Here is an 18,935-nt window from a genome sequence, read left to right as displayed (position 1 = left end):
AGAATTTACCATCATGTGTGGCATACTTTTTTTCAGTGGTGTCACCCTAGAGGTTATGCTCCTCGGGTGTTTCGCCTATCTAGGGTGTTGGCTTTCCTACAGACTGGCTTAGATCACGGTCTTCGCCTTGGTTCACTGAAGGTGCAGGTGTCTGCCCTGTCAGTCTGGTTTCTTCGTAGGATTGCTTTGCTCCCTGATGTCCGCACCGTTTATGCAGGGAGTTCTTCGCATTCAGCCACCTTTTATTCCACCTGTGGCTCCTTGGGATTTGGCTGTGGTCCTGAGAGCTCTTCAGAGACCACTGTTTGAACCACTGGGCTCAGTGGACCTCAAATGGCTTACAGCTAAAGCTATTTTCCTTCTGGCCATTGCCTCAGTCAGACGTGTCTCGGATTTATGGGCTCTCTCATGTCGACGCCCTTTTCTAATTTTTCATAGGAACAGAGCGGTGCTTCGCACTCGTCCTGCATACCTTCCTAAAGTGGTATCAAGTTTCCACATCAACAAAGAAATTGTTGTGCCGGCATTTAATTCCCCTGATCTTTCAGCGGGTGAGGCTACTTTGGATGTTGTGCATGCTTTAAGGATTTATGTTGACCGCACCTCTTCATTTCGGAAATCGGACACCTTGTTTGTCCTCCATGGCTTCCGTAAAAAGGTTTGGCCTGCTTCAAAGCAAACTTTAGCAGGATGGATTCGTATGGCAATTTCGGAAGCTTATCTTCATGAAGGCCTTCCGGTTCCATCCTCTGTGAGGGCTCAATCCACTAGGTCTGTAGGTCCTTTGTGGGCAGCTCGACGTGGTGCCTCTGCTGTCCAAATTTGCAAGGCTGCCACGTGGTCCTCTGTCCATAGCTTTGTGAGGTATTACGCTTTTGACACTTTTGCCTCTCAGGATGCTTCCTTCGGGCGGCGGATTCTCCTTTCAGCACAGGAGCGTCCCCACCCTTAAAGGATACTGCTTTGGGAGATACCTTATGGACCCTGATGTGGAAAATATGAGATATGATAAGAACTTACCTTTTGTTATCTCTATTTCTACGAAGTCCATAGGGTTCCACAGGACTCCTGCCCTGTCGCACCTGTACTGCAGATGGGCTTTCTTCTGGTCACCAGTTTTCCATCTCCTTCTGGTGAGAATGTGATTCTTGTGTGTGTCCAGATCTTTTTTCTCTCTCTTCCTTCTCCTCCTCTGGCCTATGGCTTGTTACGTAACTGAGATGCCTTGGCTCGGGGGCGGGGTATAGGAGAGGGACCCTGGTGCATCCTGGAAGGCTGAAAACTTAACTCTATGGTGCCCGATGCCTGACGTCATCACTTTTACCCCAAGGTATCCTGTGGAACCCTATGGACTTCGTAGAAATAGCAATATCAAAGTTAAGTTCTTACCATATCTCATATTTTAATCCGTTTAAAATCCTTCATGGACAGTACTGTAAGATTACTGAATTTTTCTTCTTCAGGGTCCATAGGGATCCACAGGGATACCATGGGGATAATGTTGTTGGAGTGTTCCAGGCACCAAATAGTTAAGCTTTCAGCTACCAGGATTCCACATTGTCCTCCTCCACATATACCCCGTCCCTGGCCATAGGCATTCAATTGTTTAGTTGGTGCGGCAGGATTCAGACGCACCTTTGAAAGCGGGGACTGCTCAGGCAGTCCCAAGCTTTTTATTTTCGGTTTTATTATATTTCCATGTTATTCAGTTAGCAGTGCTGAGCATCTGAATTAAGACGCATACTCTGCGACTCAGTCTACCTCCGCAGGGCCGCAACACCAGTAACGTCTCTGGTGATTTCGGCGTGTCCCGGCAGAGCTTGCTAGCAGGGATGCTGGGGCCCGGACTTCAACCTGATGCACTGAGATGTCCGGTAAGGTGATTCCTCGCTTACAGGAAATCGCGCGCGGCAGTCCTTGCCTCCAGGACTGGAGACGCATTGGAAGCCGCTGCAGTGAGGGCCTGGGGCTGCCCGCTCCCTCACTAGACCACCGGAGCCTTTATCGTCTGACACCGGGGATCTGCAGCTACCCGGCCGGTTGATGCAGCTTATAGGAGGTAGGCTCTCCCCCGGCAGCTCCTCCCCACGATGCAGATGCATCAAAGGTTTTTCCCTGTCTGGGTCGCTCCTCCTACCCTCCTCGTGCATATGAGACGCTCACAGTCCATTATCGATGCTCTGCTGAAGCAGCTTGGTCTCAGGAGGTTTTGGGTCAATCTCCCTGTATACCTCTCCCTGGGGTCATGTATATAGTGCTCTAGATCCTACCAAGCCTCGTGTTTGAGTAGTTGATACAGGGTCTGTAGCAACTTAAGTACATTGCATTGTTACCTTTTATAATTGATATGTCAAAAGGTAAAGGGAAAAAGGAGGCGGAGTCCCCTGTGCTGGTTTCATGTAAATCCTTTTTGGCAAGCTTGTCCCCTCAGGACTTTATACAGGATGGCTTGTGTGCTGTCTGTTAAGAACTACTTCACCAATCCAGTATACCAGCCTCTGTGCAGGAGCCATCTTGGATGTCCTCCTTGTCTCAGGTGATGATGCAGCTAGTGGATTGTTTGGCTACTCCCACACTGCCTCCTTTAATGGGATACCCACAGCAGGCTTTGTTTGCCTCTCCTATACACCCTTCCTGGGTGGATGTTTATGCCCACTCAAGTCAAAAATATGGCTCAGTCGGCTGTTGGAAACAGACCGGTAGTCACTAAAGCGACTAAGCGGAAGCTATCTTTTTATCAGTCTGCTCAGCATATAGATTCAGACGCATCATTGGAGGAATCTGATAATGCGCCGGGTTCTTCTCCAGGGTCTAGCTAGGGAGAGGAGGACCATCCTTCTACTGAATCTATCTCCTTATCTAAAATTTACTAGCATGTATGCCACAAGAATTACCCATGTATTTTTTTTTCTTCATTTTGACACTTCCTTTATAAGTACTATTGTAAAAATATTCCTAGAACATCTTAACAACTTTGATTTATGTGTAGTGCTTTTTATATTTATGGTGAGCACAATATATGGGTATTTTGCTAATGATTGTGTTTATCAGAGACACAGGCAAAGTACATTTCTGTAGACTCTCTGTGTTGCCCCTCTCACATGCTCTCTAGGCTTTAGATGGAAGGAAATGAATGACATTTTCCTCAAGACATATCCTGAATACTGAGCAGTCACTGCACATTCAAATCTCTATTAATAATGTTTTGGGTGTTGTACGGGTTTGTTTCATGATAAATATTCAGAAGACTTGTTCTGTGCTGGTCTCTAAATTGTAGAACAAATTAGAGCATTCATTTTAAAGGGTATTATTTGAAAATTCATATAAAAGTGAAATAGAATCACAGTATATGCTCTGTAGCTACGCAATGAATTATTTCCAGGTGTATGTGTACACACACACACACACACACACACACACACACACACACACACACACACACACACACACACACTAAAATAAATATTGAACACATCAACATTTTTCTCAGTAAATATATTTTGTAATGGGGCTATTGTAATGAAATTTTCCCCAAATGTGAGCAGCAACCCATGCAATCCACACATGCAAAGAAATCAAACCATAGATGTCCATAAATTAAGTAATGTGAAATGAGACCAGGAAAAGTTATTGAACACATGAAGGAAGGGAGGTGCAAAAAGGCATGGAAAGCCAAGACACCAGCTGAAATCGATCAGTAATTAGAAAGCAATCCTGCCCATTGTCAATGCAAATTAGCATAAGATGGTTCAGTCCCAACTGATGACCTATAAAAATGTCTCGTTACCAAGGTGTCACACAAGAAACCTCTCATGATGGGTAAAAGCAAAGAGCTCTCTCAAGACCTTTGTAACCTTATTGTTGCAAAACATACTGTTGGCATTGATTACTGAAGGATTTCTAAACTTCTGAATGTTCCAGTGAGCATTGTTGGGGCCATAAGCCGGAAGTGGAAAGAATATCGTTTCACCATAAACCAGCCACGACCAGGTGCTCCTTGAAAGATTTCTGACAGAGGAGTGAAAAGAATTATCAGAAGAGTTGTCCAAGAGCCAAGGACCACTTGTGGAGACCTTCAGAAAGACCTGGAATTAGCAGGTACAATTGCTTCAAAGAAAACTAGAAGTAATGCACTCAACCGGCATGGCCTGTATGCACGCTCGCCATGCAAGACTTTATTGCTGAAGAAAAATCACATTGAAGCTTGTTTAAAGTTTGCTACACAACATTTGGACAAGCCTGTGAAATCCTAGGAGAATATACTGTAGTCTGGTCAGATGAGACCAAAATTTTACTCTTTGGATGCCATAATACACTCCATGTTTGGAGAAGAAATAGCACTGCAAATCATCCCAAAAACACCATACCAACAGTGAAGTTTGGAGGTGGGAACATCATGGTGTGGGGCTGTTTTTCAGCATATGGTACTGGCATACTTCATATAAATGAAGGAAGGAAGAATGGAAAAAATACTGAGACATTCTTGATAAAAATCTGCTGCCATATACCAGGATGCTGAAGATGAAACGAGGGTGGATATTTCAGCAAGACACTGATCCCATACACACAGCCAAGGACACTCCCAATTGGTTTAAGAGAGGGAGACTATAAAGCTGCTAGAATGGCCCGGCCAATCACCTGACTTTAGTTCTTTCCATAGATTTTACATTTTCATCAAAGATCTGAGTTCATAGAAGAGGCTCACGGAACCTTCCAGATTTGAAGACTCTTGTGTGGAAGAATGGGCAAAAATCACACCTCAGCAATGCATGCGACTAGTTTCTCCATACAGGAGGCGTCTTGAAGCTGTCATTACCAACAAAGGCTTTTGTACAAAGTATTAAATATATTTCAGTAAACGTGTTCAATACTTTTTCCCTTTGTCATTTCATATGATTACACATCACTTAATTTATGTACATCTATGGTTTGATGTCTGTGCATGGGTTGCTGACATTTGGTGAAAATTTCATTACAATAGCGCCATTACAAATATATTTACTGAGAATAATGTTTGTGTCCAATACTTATTTTACCCGCTGTGTGTTTGTATGTGTCTATGTATGTATGTATGTGTGTGTGTGTGTATATGTGTGTGTGTATGTATGTATATATATATATATGTATATATATATATATATATATATATATATATATATAAAATTAGGGGTGAGCGGGTTCGGATTTCTGAAATCCGAACCCCCCCGATCCGAGTCAGGCTCGACTTTTCCCGCCTGACTCGGATCTGAAATCGAGGCAAAACGTCATCATCCCGCCTTCCGGGTCTCGCGGGTTTTGGATCCTATATAAGGTACCCGTGTCGGCGCCATTTTCTCACTCTGCTGTGGACAGTGAAGAGGGAGGGTGGGAGTTAGGGCTGGCTGGGCTGTGTAGTGTAGTGTTGTGCTGTGCTGCTGTTGTCCATAGGGGCTGGCTGTGTTGTGCTGTGCTGCTGTTGTCCATAGGGGCTGTGTCCACTACTTCATAGTCCATAGGGGCTGGCTGGACTGTGTTGTGCAGTCACTTGTCCATAGGGGCTGTGTCCACTCGAAAGTCCTGTGCAGTGTCCCAGTCCTAAAGGGGTGCTGTAGTGTTGTCCAGGGGGTGCTCTGTCCATCAGGGGTGCTCCCCCCAAGTGCTAAAAAAATATATATTTTTTTCTGTGTTTGTGAATTGTGTGCGCAGTAGCCGCACGTGCATCAACAAAGTAGTGCCAAGCATGCGCCTGTGTCATAAGTAAAGGGCCGGCTGGCTTGTCCGTTAAAGGGTGCTGTAACCCCCAAAGTACACTCCAAACCAAATAAAAAAATATTTTCTGTGTTTGTGAATTGTGTGTGCAGTAGCCGCACGTGCATCAACAAAGGAGCAGCGCCAAGCGTGCGCCTGTGTCCCATAAGTAAAGAGCCGGCTGGCTCATTTCTTAAAGGGTGGTGTAACCCACAAAGTGCACTACTCTCCAGCAAAAATAAAAAATATTTTCTGTGTTTGTGTGCACCTTAGCCGCACGTATATATCAATATAACATAAATGGAGGACCAAACTTTCTCCGATTAAAAATAAAATAGAGAAAGATCAAGAACCACTTCCTCCTAGTGCTGAAGCTGCTGCCACTAGTCATGACATAGACGATGAAATGCCATCAACGTTGTCTACCAAGGCCGATGCCCAATGTCATAGTAGAAGCCACATACAATCCCAAATGACAAAGTTCAGGAAAATGACCTTAAAAAAAACATTAAAATTATCTAAAGAGAAACGTAAACTTGCCAATATGCCATTTATGACACGGAGTGGCAAGGAACGGCTAAGGTCTTTCCCTATGACTAGTGTGTGTCATACTAGTATGACTAGTATGTTCATGACTAGTGGTTCAGCTTCACATGACGATGGAAGCCCTCCTCCCGCTAAAAAAATCAAACGGGTTAAGCTGGCAAAAGCACAGCAAAGAGCTGTGCGTTCTAAGAAGATATCACAAATCCCCAAGGAGAGTCCAAGTGTGGTGGTGGTTGCGATGCCTGACCTTCCCAGCACTGGACGGGAAGAGGTGGCTCTTTCCACCATTTGCACGCCCCCTGCAAGTGCTGAAAGGAGCACCCACAGTCCACTTGCTGATATGCAAATTGAAGATGTCACTGTTGAAGTACAACAGGATGAGGATACTGGTGTAGCTGGCGCTGAGGAGGAAGTTGGCGAGGAGGATTCTGATGGTGATGTGGTTTGTTTAAATCAGGCTCCGGGGGAGACAGTTGTTGTCCGTTGGATGAAAAAGCCCATCACGGTCATGCCTGGGCAGAAGACCAAACATTCCACCTCTTTGGTCTGGCAATATTTCTATCCAAATCCGGACAACAACTGTCTTGCCATATGTACCATATGTAAAGGTGGAATAAGTAGGGGTAGGGATGTTAACCACCTAGGAACATCCTCCCTTATACGGCACCTGCAGCGTGTTCATAATAAGTTACTGTCAAGTTCAGAAACTTTGGCTAAGACCGTAAGCAGTCCAGGGACACCTAAATCCCGTTGTCCTGTTGTATCCAAGCGCCTGCAAACCACACCGTCAACTCCCTTGTAGTCAATTTCCTCCTTAGTCAGGATCGGAAGTAGTCCTGCAGGCCATGTCACTGGCATGACTGACTCTCCTATCCGGGAATCCTCCGGAGGATCCTGCATTGCTACGCCTACTGCTGCCGCTGCTGCTGTGAGTTGTTCATCATCCCAGAGAGGAAGTAGGAACACCACTACTTTTACTAAACAATTGACCCTCCAACAGTCCTTAGCGAGGAGGATGAAGTACGACGGCAGTCATCCTGAAGCAAAACGTATAACTGAGGCCTTGACTGCTATGTTGGTGTTAAACGTGCGTCCGGTATCCGCCATTCATCGCCCAGTGGCTTACCCCACTTAGACTCTCCTGGGGATTTGTGATATCTGACAACGCCACCAATATTGTGCGGGCATTACATCTGGGCAAATTCCAGCACGTCCCATGTTTTGCTCACACAATAAACTTGGTGGTGCAGAATTTTCTGAAAAGCGACAGAGGCGTGCAGGAGACGATTTGGGTGGCCCGAAAAATTTCTGGCCACTTCCGCCATTCAGCGACTGCGTGCCGAAGACTGGAGCGCCAGCAAACACTCTTGAACCTGCCCCGCCATCACCTGAAGCAAGAGGTTGTGACGTGGTGGAACTCAACCCTCTATATGCTTCAGAGGATGGAGGAGCAACAAAAGGCCATACAAGCCTATACATCCACCTATGACATATGCAAAGGAGGGGGTATGCACCTGACTCAAGCGCAGTGGAGAATGATTTCCGTGTTGTGCAAGGTTCTCCAGCCCTTCGAACTTGCCACACGTGAAGTCAGTTCAGACACTGCCAGCTTGAGTCAGGTCATTCCCCTCATCAGGCTTTTGCAGAAGCAGCTGGAGAAAGTGAAGGAGGAGCTAAGACGGAGCGCTTCCGCTCGGCATGTGGGACTTGTGGATGAAGCCCTTCATTCGCTTTGCCAGGATTCCAGGGTGGTCAATCTGTTGAAATCAGACCACTGCATTTTGGCCACCGTTCTCGATCCTAGGTTTAAAGCCTATGTGGTGTCTCTCTTTCTGGCCGACACAAGCCTGCAGAGGTGCAAAGACCGGCTGGTGAACACACTGTCAGCTGAAGCGGAACGTGACACGTCAACAGCTCCTTCATCATTTTCTCCCGCAACTGGGGCTGCCAGGAAAAAACTTAGGTATCCTAAGCAACCCGCTGGCGGTGATGCAGGGCAGGCAGGACCAAGTTTGGACATCTGGTCCAGACTGAAGGACCTGGCAACAATTTCTGACATGTCTACTGTCACTACATATGATACTGCCACCATTGACAGAATGGTGGAGGATTACATCGGTGACAGCATCCAAGTAGGCATGTCAGACAGTCCATATCTGTACTGGCAGGAAAAAGAGGCAATTTGGAGGCCCCTGTACAAACTGGCTCTATTTTACCTGAGTTGCCCCCCCTCCAGTGTGTACTCCGAAAGAGTGTTTAGTGCAGCCGGGAACCTTGTCAGCGAAAGGCGTAGGAGGTTGCTTCCACAAAATGTGGAGAAGATGATGTTCATAAAAATGAATTATCAACTCTTCCAGGGAGACCAGCCTCCAGAACGTACAGAGGGACCTGTGGTGGTGGATTCCAGTGGGGACGAGTTAATACTTTGTGAGGATGAGGATGTACACAACACTGAAGAGGGTGAGGAATCGGTGGATGAGGACGACATCTTGCCTCCGTAGAGCCAGTTTGTGCAGGGACAGATTAATTGCCAGCTTGTTTTGTGGGGGCCCAAACGAACCAATCATTTCAGCCACAGTTGTGTGGCAGACCCTGGCGCTGAAATGATTGCTTTGTTAAAGTGTGCATGTCCTGTTTTTACAACATAAGGGTGGGTGGGAGGGCCCAAGGACAATTCCATCTTGCACCTCTTTTTTTTCTTTGCATTATGTACAGTTTGGGGCCTAGTTTTTCAAACTGCCATCCTGTCTGCCACTGCAGTATCACTCCTAGATGGGTCACGTGTTTGTGCCGCCCACTCGTGTCGCTTAGCATAGTCATCCAGCTACCTCGGTGCCACCTTTTGGACATAAAAACACTATTGTGAGGTGTTCAGAATAGACTGGAAATTAGTGGAAATTAAGGTTATTGAGGTTAATAATAGCATAGGAGCAGAAAAACCTACAAATTCTGTGATTTTAGCTGTTTTTATGCTTTTTTTCAAAAAAATACAGATCCAAAACCCAGAACCCAAAACACGGAAGGGTGGTTTTGCAAAACCAATCCAGATCCAAAACACGAAGAAAGATCCAGATCGAAAACCAAAACACAAAACACGAAAAGTGGCCGGTGCACACCCCTAATATATATATATTAATGTGTGTGTGTGTGTGTGTGTGTGTGTGTGTGTGTATATCTGTGTATATATTTATATAATGTGTGTGTGTGTGTGTACACATACTGTGCAAATTCTGATACTTTTTTTGCCTCCATAGTTAACAAGCAGTCCCTAAAAAGTATACTGTATTTGTCCCAAAAAAATATTTATATACATCTAGTCATTTTTGGGTGCCTGCTGAGTGTCAAGCATCTGGTTTTTCCTCTATTGCTCCTCTCCCTGATGTCACATTGAGATAATACATACTTCCTATTCTTTCTAGGTGACTAAGATATACAATATTGAAAGTGCAATCCAAATTCATCCCATAGTTTTTGTGTGATACTGTAACGTAGAGATAAACAAAAATTCAGAAAAAAAAAAATTGTTTCCATAGTTCGTACACAGGCCCTGATTCAGAGCCGGTCGCTCTGAATCAGAGCCGTTTTTTTTTTTTTTTTTGTAGAACGGCCTCCTGGCCGCTCGCATAGGTGTGGGTGAGCTATAGCGAGCGGCCCGACCATCGCGACCATCGGGCTTGCGACGAGACCCTTGTGGTAGGGTCTCGTTGCCGCAAGCCCCAGAGAGATTTCGGCTCTATCAGAGCCGGAATCTCTCCACTGACATTACTTGTGATGTCAGTGGGGCCGGCCCCAAACGGTAGGCGTTCACATGGGAACGCCTCCGTTTGGGCAGCCACCCCCCCCGGGCCACCCACCAAAGGGGGAGTGCTGTCACTCAACATCGACAGCACGCCCCCTTTGGTGCGATACCAGGAGCGACGCATTGCCCGTCGCTATCCGGGTCTCATGCATGCGCACGAAGGAGCCGGCTCTGTCGTGCGCATGCGCCCTGAGCCACCATCAACCCTGTTGCGAGCGCTCAGCGCTTGCGACTGGGTCTGAATCAGGCCCACAGTTCCAAGGAGTACATTTCTCTTAATATATATCTATGTACAGACACAACCATTACAACTTTTATATTTATAGATACTTATATGCAGTGCTTTGTTAAAGGTGTTGTACACTTAATTGCATTACGTAATAAATTTTGCTTTTAACATCCCTCAGCCAGTAGAAATCTTCCCTCTGTCCTTCTCAATCATCATTGCTTCACACAGGCTTGGACTCCAACTTGAATGTGCACATAAATTAATTCAATTTGATTGAAGAATAGTCAGAATAATAATACATGTCCATGCACAAGGTGATTGTGTTACCATATGTTTTGACTGCTTATGTGTATAAATCGCATTGACATGTTTCAATGCATTACATGCATTTCGTGTCTCCTCCAAGAGCAGCCCAGTGGAGAGACGCAGCTTTAGGATAAAGGTCTCCTCATTGGTAAAAAAAAGACGACTTCAGACCTAATAAACTGTCCAGTGTATGCATGGATAATTTCCATACATGCCAACAGTGCAGATCTTGCATGAAAAGAGGTGTGGTCTCACAAAAATGTTTATTTTTTTGGGATATGATCAGGAGCTCATATACATAAAGCAAATTACATTTTGTGTTAAGCAGTCATTTAACACCCATACAGAGCTGGAGGATTGAGAATATAAGCAACTCCTTTTGAGTAGAAGTGTTTTCTGTAGAATACGTATCTTTACCGGTGTCTGGTTGCGGCCTAGGATCGACCGTTACTCCCGCCGGCTTCCCCTGACGTCTGGTTTGGCGGCGAGTGGCATGTTGAGGATTATGCCTAGAGACCACGTAGATATCCACGTAGACATCTTAGTAGCTGCATGGACACAGCCATGACAGTCTTCATCACCTGATTACCCTTTACCCAGTGGTAGCGTGGTGCTTGTCAGCTGACGTTATCCTCCAATGAACTGCTACTTTAGGGTATATAACTAGGCTCCGGACAGCGGGAAGTGTCCTGTACAACGTCGTTACTACTAGTTTGCTTGCTGTCACTTCTTTCCAGGTTCCCTTGCTGTTTACTCTCAAGTCATCTCTGGTTACACTCCTGGGCCAGCGGTGCGACTGGATACCTTGCCCGCCTGCCCTGTACATTCTCCAAGTACAACCGAAGTGTCACTTTCCTGTGCCAGTGGTGTGACTGATACCTTGCATACTCAGTGCTAAATCCTCGCTAGTGCCTCTTCCAGAGGTACATTCTCCTGGGCCTCATCGGTGTTCTCTTCCTCCATTTCCCACCTGTATCGCATACCTGACCAAAGGGACCTGCTTGCTGGGTGCAGCTTAAACCCGTATCCCGTTTGGAGGGGTCACTGGTTAACACCTCCCAGCAGGTTAGACTCTGCACCTTTTGGTCTGTTCAGCCAACATTCGATACTTGTGGATGCGTAGGTCGTACATCCAGACCCCTCGCCTCCGATCCTTCCACAACCCGGGACCTCAGATTTCAGCTCCTCATTAGGAGATTCTCCTGAGCAAGTTGTAACAACCGGAAGCTGACAGTTTCTTAGGGGAACCAACCAATCAGCCACTGTAATTTTTCAAACACAGCCTGTAAAATTACTGACTGATAAATTGCACATGGTCATTATCAACTATCTTAAAAATCTCTAACACTTTTCATTGTTTTAGTAAAGGACTATACATGACTCACTTCTAAAGGTTAGAATAAATTCCGCAAGGAGGAAATAATTTTTTTCTCAATATCTCTAAAGAACACATAAAATATATATATATATATATATATATATATATATAAAATGTAAATTCGACAGTGCAGGCTCTCCTGTAACTGATAAGTACTTGCCGTGGTGCATATATATGTTATGTACCAGAAAATGCCACCTTCTAGATAATTGGTTTAGAGCTTATAATGGTCTCATGGGAACTGAAGATATAGTCAGAAAGGCAACTCAGCAGAGGCTAGAGCTGAAGACCGAGATTATAAATTGGAACAAGTAGCATGTACGTAGCAGTGATTTCCTTGTGATGAATCGCTTGTCACAAAGAGCTGAATTTTACAAGTAATTAACTCTAAACAAACAAAAAAAAGCCAGTTGCTGGTGAACAAGTTCCTCCGTCTTTCAATCCCTGAGTGCGGCACATGTGAGCAGTGAAAGGAGATTATTGTCTATTTCCATATTTGTATGCCAGATGCTTTTCTTGAGAGGTCTTTGACAAGACGAGGTATCGTCTGCTTGCACACAGCAGAACAACAGCGGCCTCCTAAGAGATCCTATCGCACACACTCTGACAGATGCATGGAAATGAGGAATGCGTAGCCCATGCCAAGAATTGAAATGGAAAAGCCCACAAGGAATTCTGTGAATTATCCTAAATAACTTTCCCATTAATTGAGTTCTTCCATTTTGTTGAAGCAATAATGATCATTGATGCGCTTTCATTGTTAGTGTTTGACTTCTATTAAGCTGTTATCAACTGTACATTATCCTTTGGCTCACTACTATATAACATCAATTCTATGGTCAATTCCTGACCTTGTTGCAAACTCAAGGTAGGAGACCTTATTTATGACTTGATGACACAGTGCTGTTTATCTACATCGTATTGGGTGACATGTTGCCCTGAGAGGACTTAAGCTGGGTGTGTCTTTCCCACAATTCTCTGCTCTCCATTGCTGATTGCAAAGCCTAGGTCACATACTATTGGTGGTTCCCAGCTATCCAATCGCTGAAGCATCGCTGTGGCCTTTTGGCTATGGTCAAGTGTTGGTTCTATTCTAGAAGGAAGGGGTGATTTATCCCATAATAATTAGAAGATTGCTAATTCCTCTTCCTCTTTCCTAGGTGCTGCCATATATTGTTCCCTGGTGTAGGTGTCCCTTCCTCAAAAGATTACTTTATAAAACAATATGCATGTTGTTAGTAGACAATATGAATTTGATGGTAATGAATTCCTTATTTTCACCTTATGATATTTGCAAATTAATTTTGACTTGTGCCTCTTTTCTCTTCAGTAGGTGTATTTTAGGCTTGGTTATCTACTACAGTTGTTTTAACAAAAAATGTGACTTGCAGAAAAAAAATCGAAAGTCTAATGGAGCATATACACGGTCAGATTTGTCAGATGAACGATTTTACCAAAGTTTTGAACGATTGAACAATTTTTGACTGAATTAAAATGAATGGAATCTTCCAAGTCTTACTGCAAACACATCAGATGTCAGATATCGTCATCTGACAAATGGGAACGCGCATCGTTGATCGTCATTCGTTCAGGCATGTCAGATTTTCCTTCAGATATGAACGACTGAACGATTTTTAAATCGTTATCGTTCATATCTGAAGGAAAAATCTGACCGTGTGTATGCACCATAAGAAAGTAAACTTGATTATTTGTGTAATATACAGTATATATAATATATACTTTTTTGTTTTCTGAAGATTTTATTTTTATTATGTAACATACTGCAAAGTAGTATTACATTTTATAGAAGCTAGAGTGATATGAGTTTTATTTTATTTATTTTTGTAGTAACGGCCGTTTCTCCTTCACAAAACCTCCTCAGGAGTAAGACAAATTCCCCTGACTGCCAAACAGATCTCTATGTATGTTCCAAGCTTCAGGGGTCTATTTACTAAGCAGTGTTGGGAGACAGAGTGAAAAGTGATCAGGTGCCAGCCAATCCGCTCCCAACTGTCATTTTTCAAACACAGCCTGTGAGATGGCAGAGCTGATTGGCTGGCACAGTGAATAGACCCCTCAGACTGGCAGTTTCTTGCTGACATGTACTACTGCAGCCTGTTGGCTGTTCTAGTAAGTCTTCACCCCTAGTTTATAATTGTCCATCTACAATAAGCAGAGTTCGAACCCAAATAAAAACCTACTGGATATCTATCTATCTATCTATCTATCTATCTATCTATCTATCTATCTATCTATCATGTCCCGCTAGAAAATGGTGAGGGCAGGGTGCAGATTCGCGAGGAGGGCATCTTCCTTGTGCTCCTGAAAATTGGGCATGGCTGATCTGGGAGGGGCGTGTCCTTGTGACGTGCCCAGAGGCGTAGAGAGTGCCACCGGGCCCTGGTAAAGAGGAGGTGTGGCCTAATTGCAGTAGGTGTGGCCACGCCCCCTTGGGGAAAAAAAACATACTTTTGCTGCACCGGTACCGGGGAGGAGGCGCTGTGAGCTCCTAAGCTCGGCGCAAAGCTAGAGGGGCTTCCCCCTCAGGCATAGGAGATTGCTGTGGCTGCAGCTTAGCAGCCGCGAGCAATCTCCACTGCATACAAGCACACGATGTGTGCTGGGCTGCTGCGAGGGAGGGAGGAGGAGGGGGGGCAGCGCCGGACCCGGGCCCCTCTGGAAACCTGGGTAAATTGTACCCACTCCTCCCCCTCTCCGCGCCCCTGGACATGCCCTCAATTCGTCACACTCGGGGGCGTGCCCAGCACTTACAGATGTGTTGAGCTTCCCCCAAGCTCCCCTTACAGTGAATAGATGCCATGCGCACAGCGTTTATTCACCCAACAGTGATTTTTCCACTCACGGGACGCTGCGGCCCTCGGGTGGGAAGGCTCAGGACATGCTGTTTTAGGGGGGCACCGCTAAAAGGGCAGGGCGCATTTTGCCCTTTTTAAAATCAGGCAGAGCGCGGCGCCCAGCTAAAACAGCTTAGTGGAGATGCTAAAATATATAAATGAAAAAAAATAAAAAAATAATAAAAAAAAAATATATATATATATATATATATATATATATATATATATATATATATATATATATATATATATATATATATTTATATATATATATATATATATATTTATATATTTATATATATATATATTTATATATATATATATTTATATATATTTATATATATATATATATATATATATATATAAAAATATTATAAATTTATACACACGCATATTGGAAATGAGCGGATCAGTTTTATTTTGTTAGTTTTGGACCTTAAAAACTACCTCATATTGGCTATCTGGCTCTCACTTGTTTTGGATAGCTAATGAGATAAATCCGAACTTGCACTAATTTTGTAAAAAGATCCTAGTCAAAACCAAACCGATCATCTCTAATATGTATACACTAGCTGATGTACCCGGTTCACCCAGGTAGACCTTACATGATTTTATTTCCTTCATACCATCTTAACTTATGTGCTTAGTTTATGTTATGCCTCTGGTGTAAAGGAGTGTGCTAGTATCAGGATTAAGAAAATTCATTATTTTTAGTCCTTTGCAGTGGTGGCTCCAGAGGTGAGGGTGCAGCGCAGTCCAATATTCAAATGGGGAAGCCACACCAACTGCCGCCCCACATGCTGCAAAACATCACTGGCAGTTGGACTGCACTGCAGCCCCCCCTCCTGAAGTCGCCACTTGACCCAGACAATGAGCCTGCAGTCTCACAGCACGTGTAGCTTTCTCACCCAATCACCTTGGTCGAGAGGAAACATTTTACCACTTTTCACCCCTTTAAGGGGGTCGAATTTCTAAAAATCCCTCCTTAGTCGGTGCTCCCTGAAATTCATATTGCTAGGTCCAGGGACTTGGGCTGGGCACTGATGAGTTAGATAGATCTATCTATCTATCTATCTATCTATCTATCTATCTATCTATCTGAGCCTTTAAAAGTTTAGTATACTGTTCACTCCTCTATTGCATGCAGCTCCCTTTGTAACTGCTCCTTATGAAAGTCCAACATTCTAAATAAAATAGAGAAGGGGGCGCAACATAGCAGAGTACATTCGTAAGAAGTTTATTAAATACATAAATTAAGGCTCGTACATCCAGAAATGATTAGTATGGAATATCCCGATCCACAGCAGTGGCGCACGCAGGGGGGTTTCTGAGTACCCAGAACACCCCCCCCATGGGCCAAAATATTTTTTTTCGGAGACAGCCTTGTCTCCGTCTCTCCAGTCAGCACTGCCCATGATCAGAGATGCCGCACATGCTCAGCAGCTCCCCAGTCAGAGAGCTCCTAACAGCATAGCTCTCTCTGCAGCGATTGGTTTGTGTAAGTATGCATGTTGTGTGTGTTTGCAAATACACACTGGGTGTGTATACTGTGTGAGTATACAAGTACACTGTGACTGTGTGTGTATGCTGTGCAAGTGTGTGTCATATAAGCCAAAGTTGTTTGTCATCTATATAGAGAAGAGATAAAGAAACCATCTCAGAGCAACAAACACATAATTTTGTATTTACTTATGAAACATAATAAAGTGAAACAATAAACATTTTTTTTTAATTCTTAAACCTAGGATTAAACCTGATACAAACAGGGTATTTTATTTAAAAATAAATATATATATATAGCTCTTTCTCCCTCTCCCTCTCCTATCTATCTATCTATCTATCTATCTATATATATATATATATATATATATATATATATATATAATTTTCTATCTCAGAGTGTGCCATATTACATAGCACTTATATGGACACCCTCCCCCCCTAAATATCCTTTGTTTGCCACTGCCCCAAGTAATGCACACACCTGTGTACCAACTAGGATATATGGAAAACATGCACTGTTAGGGTTGCACTGCTATAGACATCTATAGGGTTAATTATTAATACTGTTATGCAGTGCATAAGGAGACCAGTATGTACATAAATGTCCAGGGCACTGCTAGGTTCTTTGCTGCTCCCCCAGACTCCCCTATTGCTCCCGTGCTCTGGAATGGTGCCCACATGTGAAATAAAAACATTCAGCTCAGGCAGGATGGCCCTACTGCCGCATCTAATGGCTTACTGTGATCACTGGTACTGTATATGCTGGAATTATAACATCTACACTACACGTTGTATGACTCATATTAAAGCTGATTAAGTGCAAATGATGTCCTCTTCATGGACTGGCCGCACTCACTCTAAATTCAAGGATTTGGAAACCCCCCCCCCCCCCCCTCCCCACTAGATATCCTGCGTTGGCCACTGACCGTTACTGAGCTTCATCCACATTCAGACCGTCACTTGGGTCTTTGTGGAAACCGCCATCCCCGGCAGAATAGTCCTACTGCCTGGAGCCGTTTTGGAGGTGTGGAGTCTGGCTGTAAGTCTGATAGAGTAGAAGGGGCAGCACGGGACAACTTTTCACCCTCCTTTCATTTCATCTCCTATTTCTCCATATGTTCCCAAAGGGATCTTGGTTCCTCTAAAAAAAAAAAAAAAAAACAGCTTATCCTCTCTATACCTCGGCCAAGTCATGGCATGAAGCTATCTCTCTGGCTTTACCTAACCTCTGGGTGGGTCTCTAGCCCTGTACTCCTGCATCGGAGACCGTCCTTTCAATTTCTTCCCTTCATATCCACATTAAAATATTCCCTCTCTAATCTGTGGCACTGCTGCAATGTCTGTCTTTGCCATTTACAATCACAAGCCCTCTAAGATCTCTGTACATTGGTGGTCTACAGCATTACTGTAAGTTTCTATAAAGCTGCCCTTCAGGGTCTGTTTGATTTGTTTGTTTTTCTTGTCTTTCTTTCCAGGTTCTCCGTAAAGACGCTGATTGACAGGTCCTGCTTTGAGACCATTGATGATTCTGCACCAGAATTTTTAAACTTTGCCTCTATTCTTGAGCAAATCCTAAGCCATCGCCTCAAAGGTAACCAGTAACTTGGATCAAAATGTTCTTTGCAGCTGCTACTGTAGTAAAAAAAAAAAATTTTTTATCTCATAACTTTTTTTCCCCCCAAACCATGTTACATGTTTTGCAGAAACTATCCTTCTACTTTTAAGTTTTCCCTTGCTGATGCTTTGTCAGCAAATGTAATACTGTGCCAGGAACACAAAGCAGTATGACTCCTGTAACCTGGTTGCAGGAATTGAACTTTAATATTTTCAGAAATAATATTGCTGCCAGTATTAATGAGATTATTGTTCCAGAAATAGCTCAAAGAATTTATCAAAGTAAATAGAAATTGAATGCTTTTCAGGGCAATGGTCCCCAATCTGTATTTTAGCAGGGACCCCAAGTATCATTGTGCCATTGTTTGGGGACCAGTAGTGCTATTTTCCTGGGACCTCAAATTAAGGGGGTATGTATTGCATGTCTCTCAGGGGACCTCAAATACATATTCCAGGACCCATGTTGGGGCTCCAGCCCACAGTTTGTACCCTTTTGCTTTAGAAAACTACATTGGCCTAAGAACCGCCCATGAGGTGCTGCTGTTACTGTAGTAGTTTTCATGAAGGTTCAACAACACAAAATCTTTATAGCGGCCATGAAAAGATAGCCAGATTAAGAGTAGGCTACAGAGGAAGCATCCTGTAAAATATCATTGGTATACCATTGGAACCCATGGTCTTCCCTCATTTTTTGGTATTTTTTATTTAAATTAAAGTTGGTCAGTAGTATTACCGTTATATATGCGGTACCCTTTGATTTGTGGGGCCTCTGTAGCCGTTCTACTGGTCCTACTGGGTCACCTGGGTCTGGTGCTGTGGCGACACACACACACAAGCATAAATCTCAAGCCGACGTTTGTCAGAATCCCGGCGCCGGCAGCCCAACGCTTGTCAGCATCCCGACGCCGGCAGCCCGACGCCAAGCAGTGGAGTAAGGGAGAGAGTTAGGGTTAGGCACTAGGGGGAGAATTAGAGTTA

At 44.1% G+C, this 18,935-nt stretch overlaps 1 protein-coding gene across 2 annotated transcripts in view; it reads left to right on the top strand.

Moving 5' to 3' along the window:
* The window catches only part of RUNDC3B (RUN domain containing 3B), a 275,604-nt gene that overhangs the window by 85,909 nt on the left and 170,760 nt on the right, over window positions 1-18,935 (top strand). For both annotated transcript variants that reach the window (XM_088478631.1, XM_088478630.1), the window contains exon 2: window positions 17,819-17,934. In XM_088478631.1, the coding sequence (XP_088334757.1) occupies window positions 17,819-17,934 (116 nt within the window). The remainder of the gene's footprint in view (window positions 1-17,818; window positions 17,935-18,935) is intronic.

Source organism: Taudactylus pleione, unplaced genomic scaffold, assembly GCF_031769625.1.
Source record: "Taudactylus pleione unplaced genomic scaffold, aTauple2 ptg000216l, whole genome shotgun sequence".
Classification (NCBI taxonomy): Eukaryota; Metazoa; Chordata; class Amphibia; order Anura; family Myobatrachidae; genus Taudactylus; species Taudactylus pleione.
This window is presented reverse-complemented; position numbering and strand designations above follow the sequence as displayed.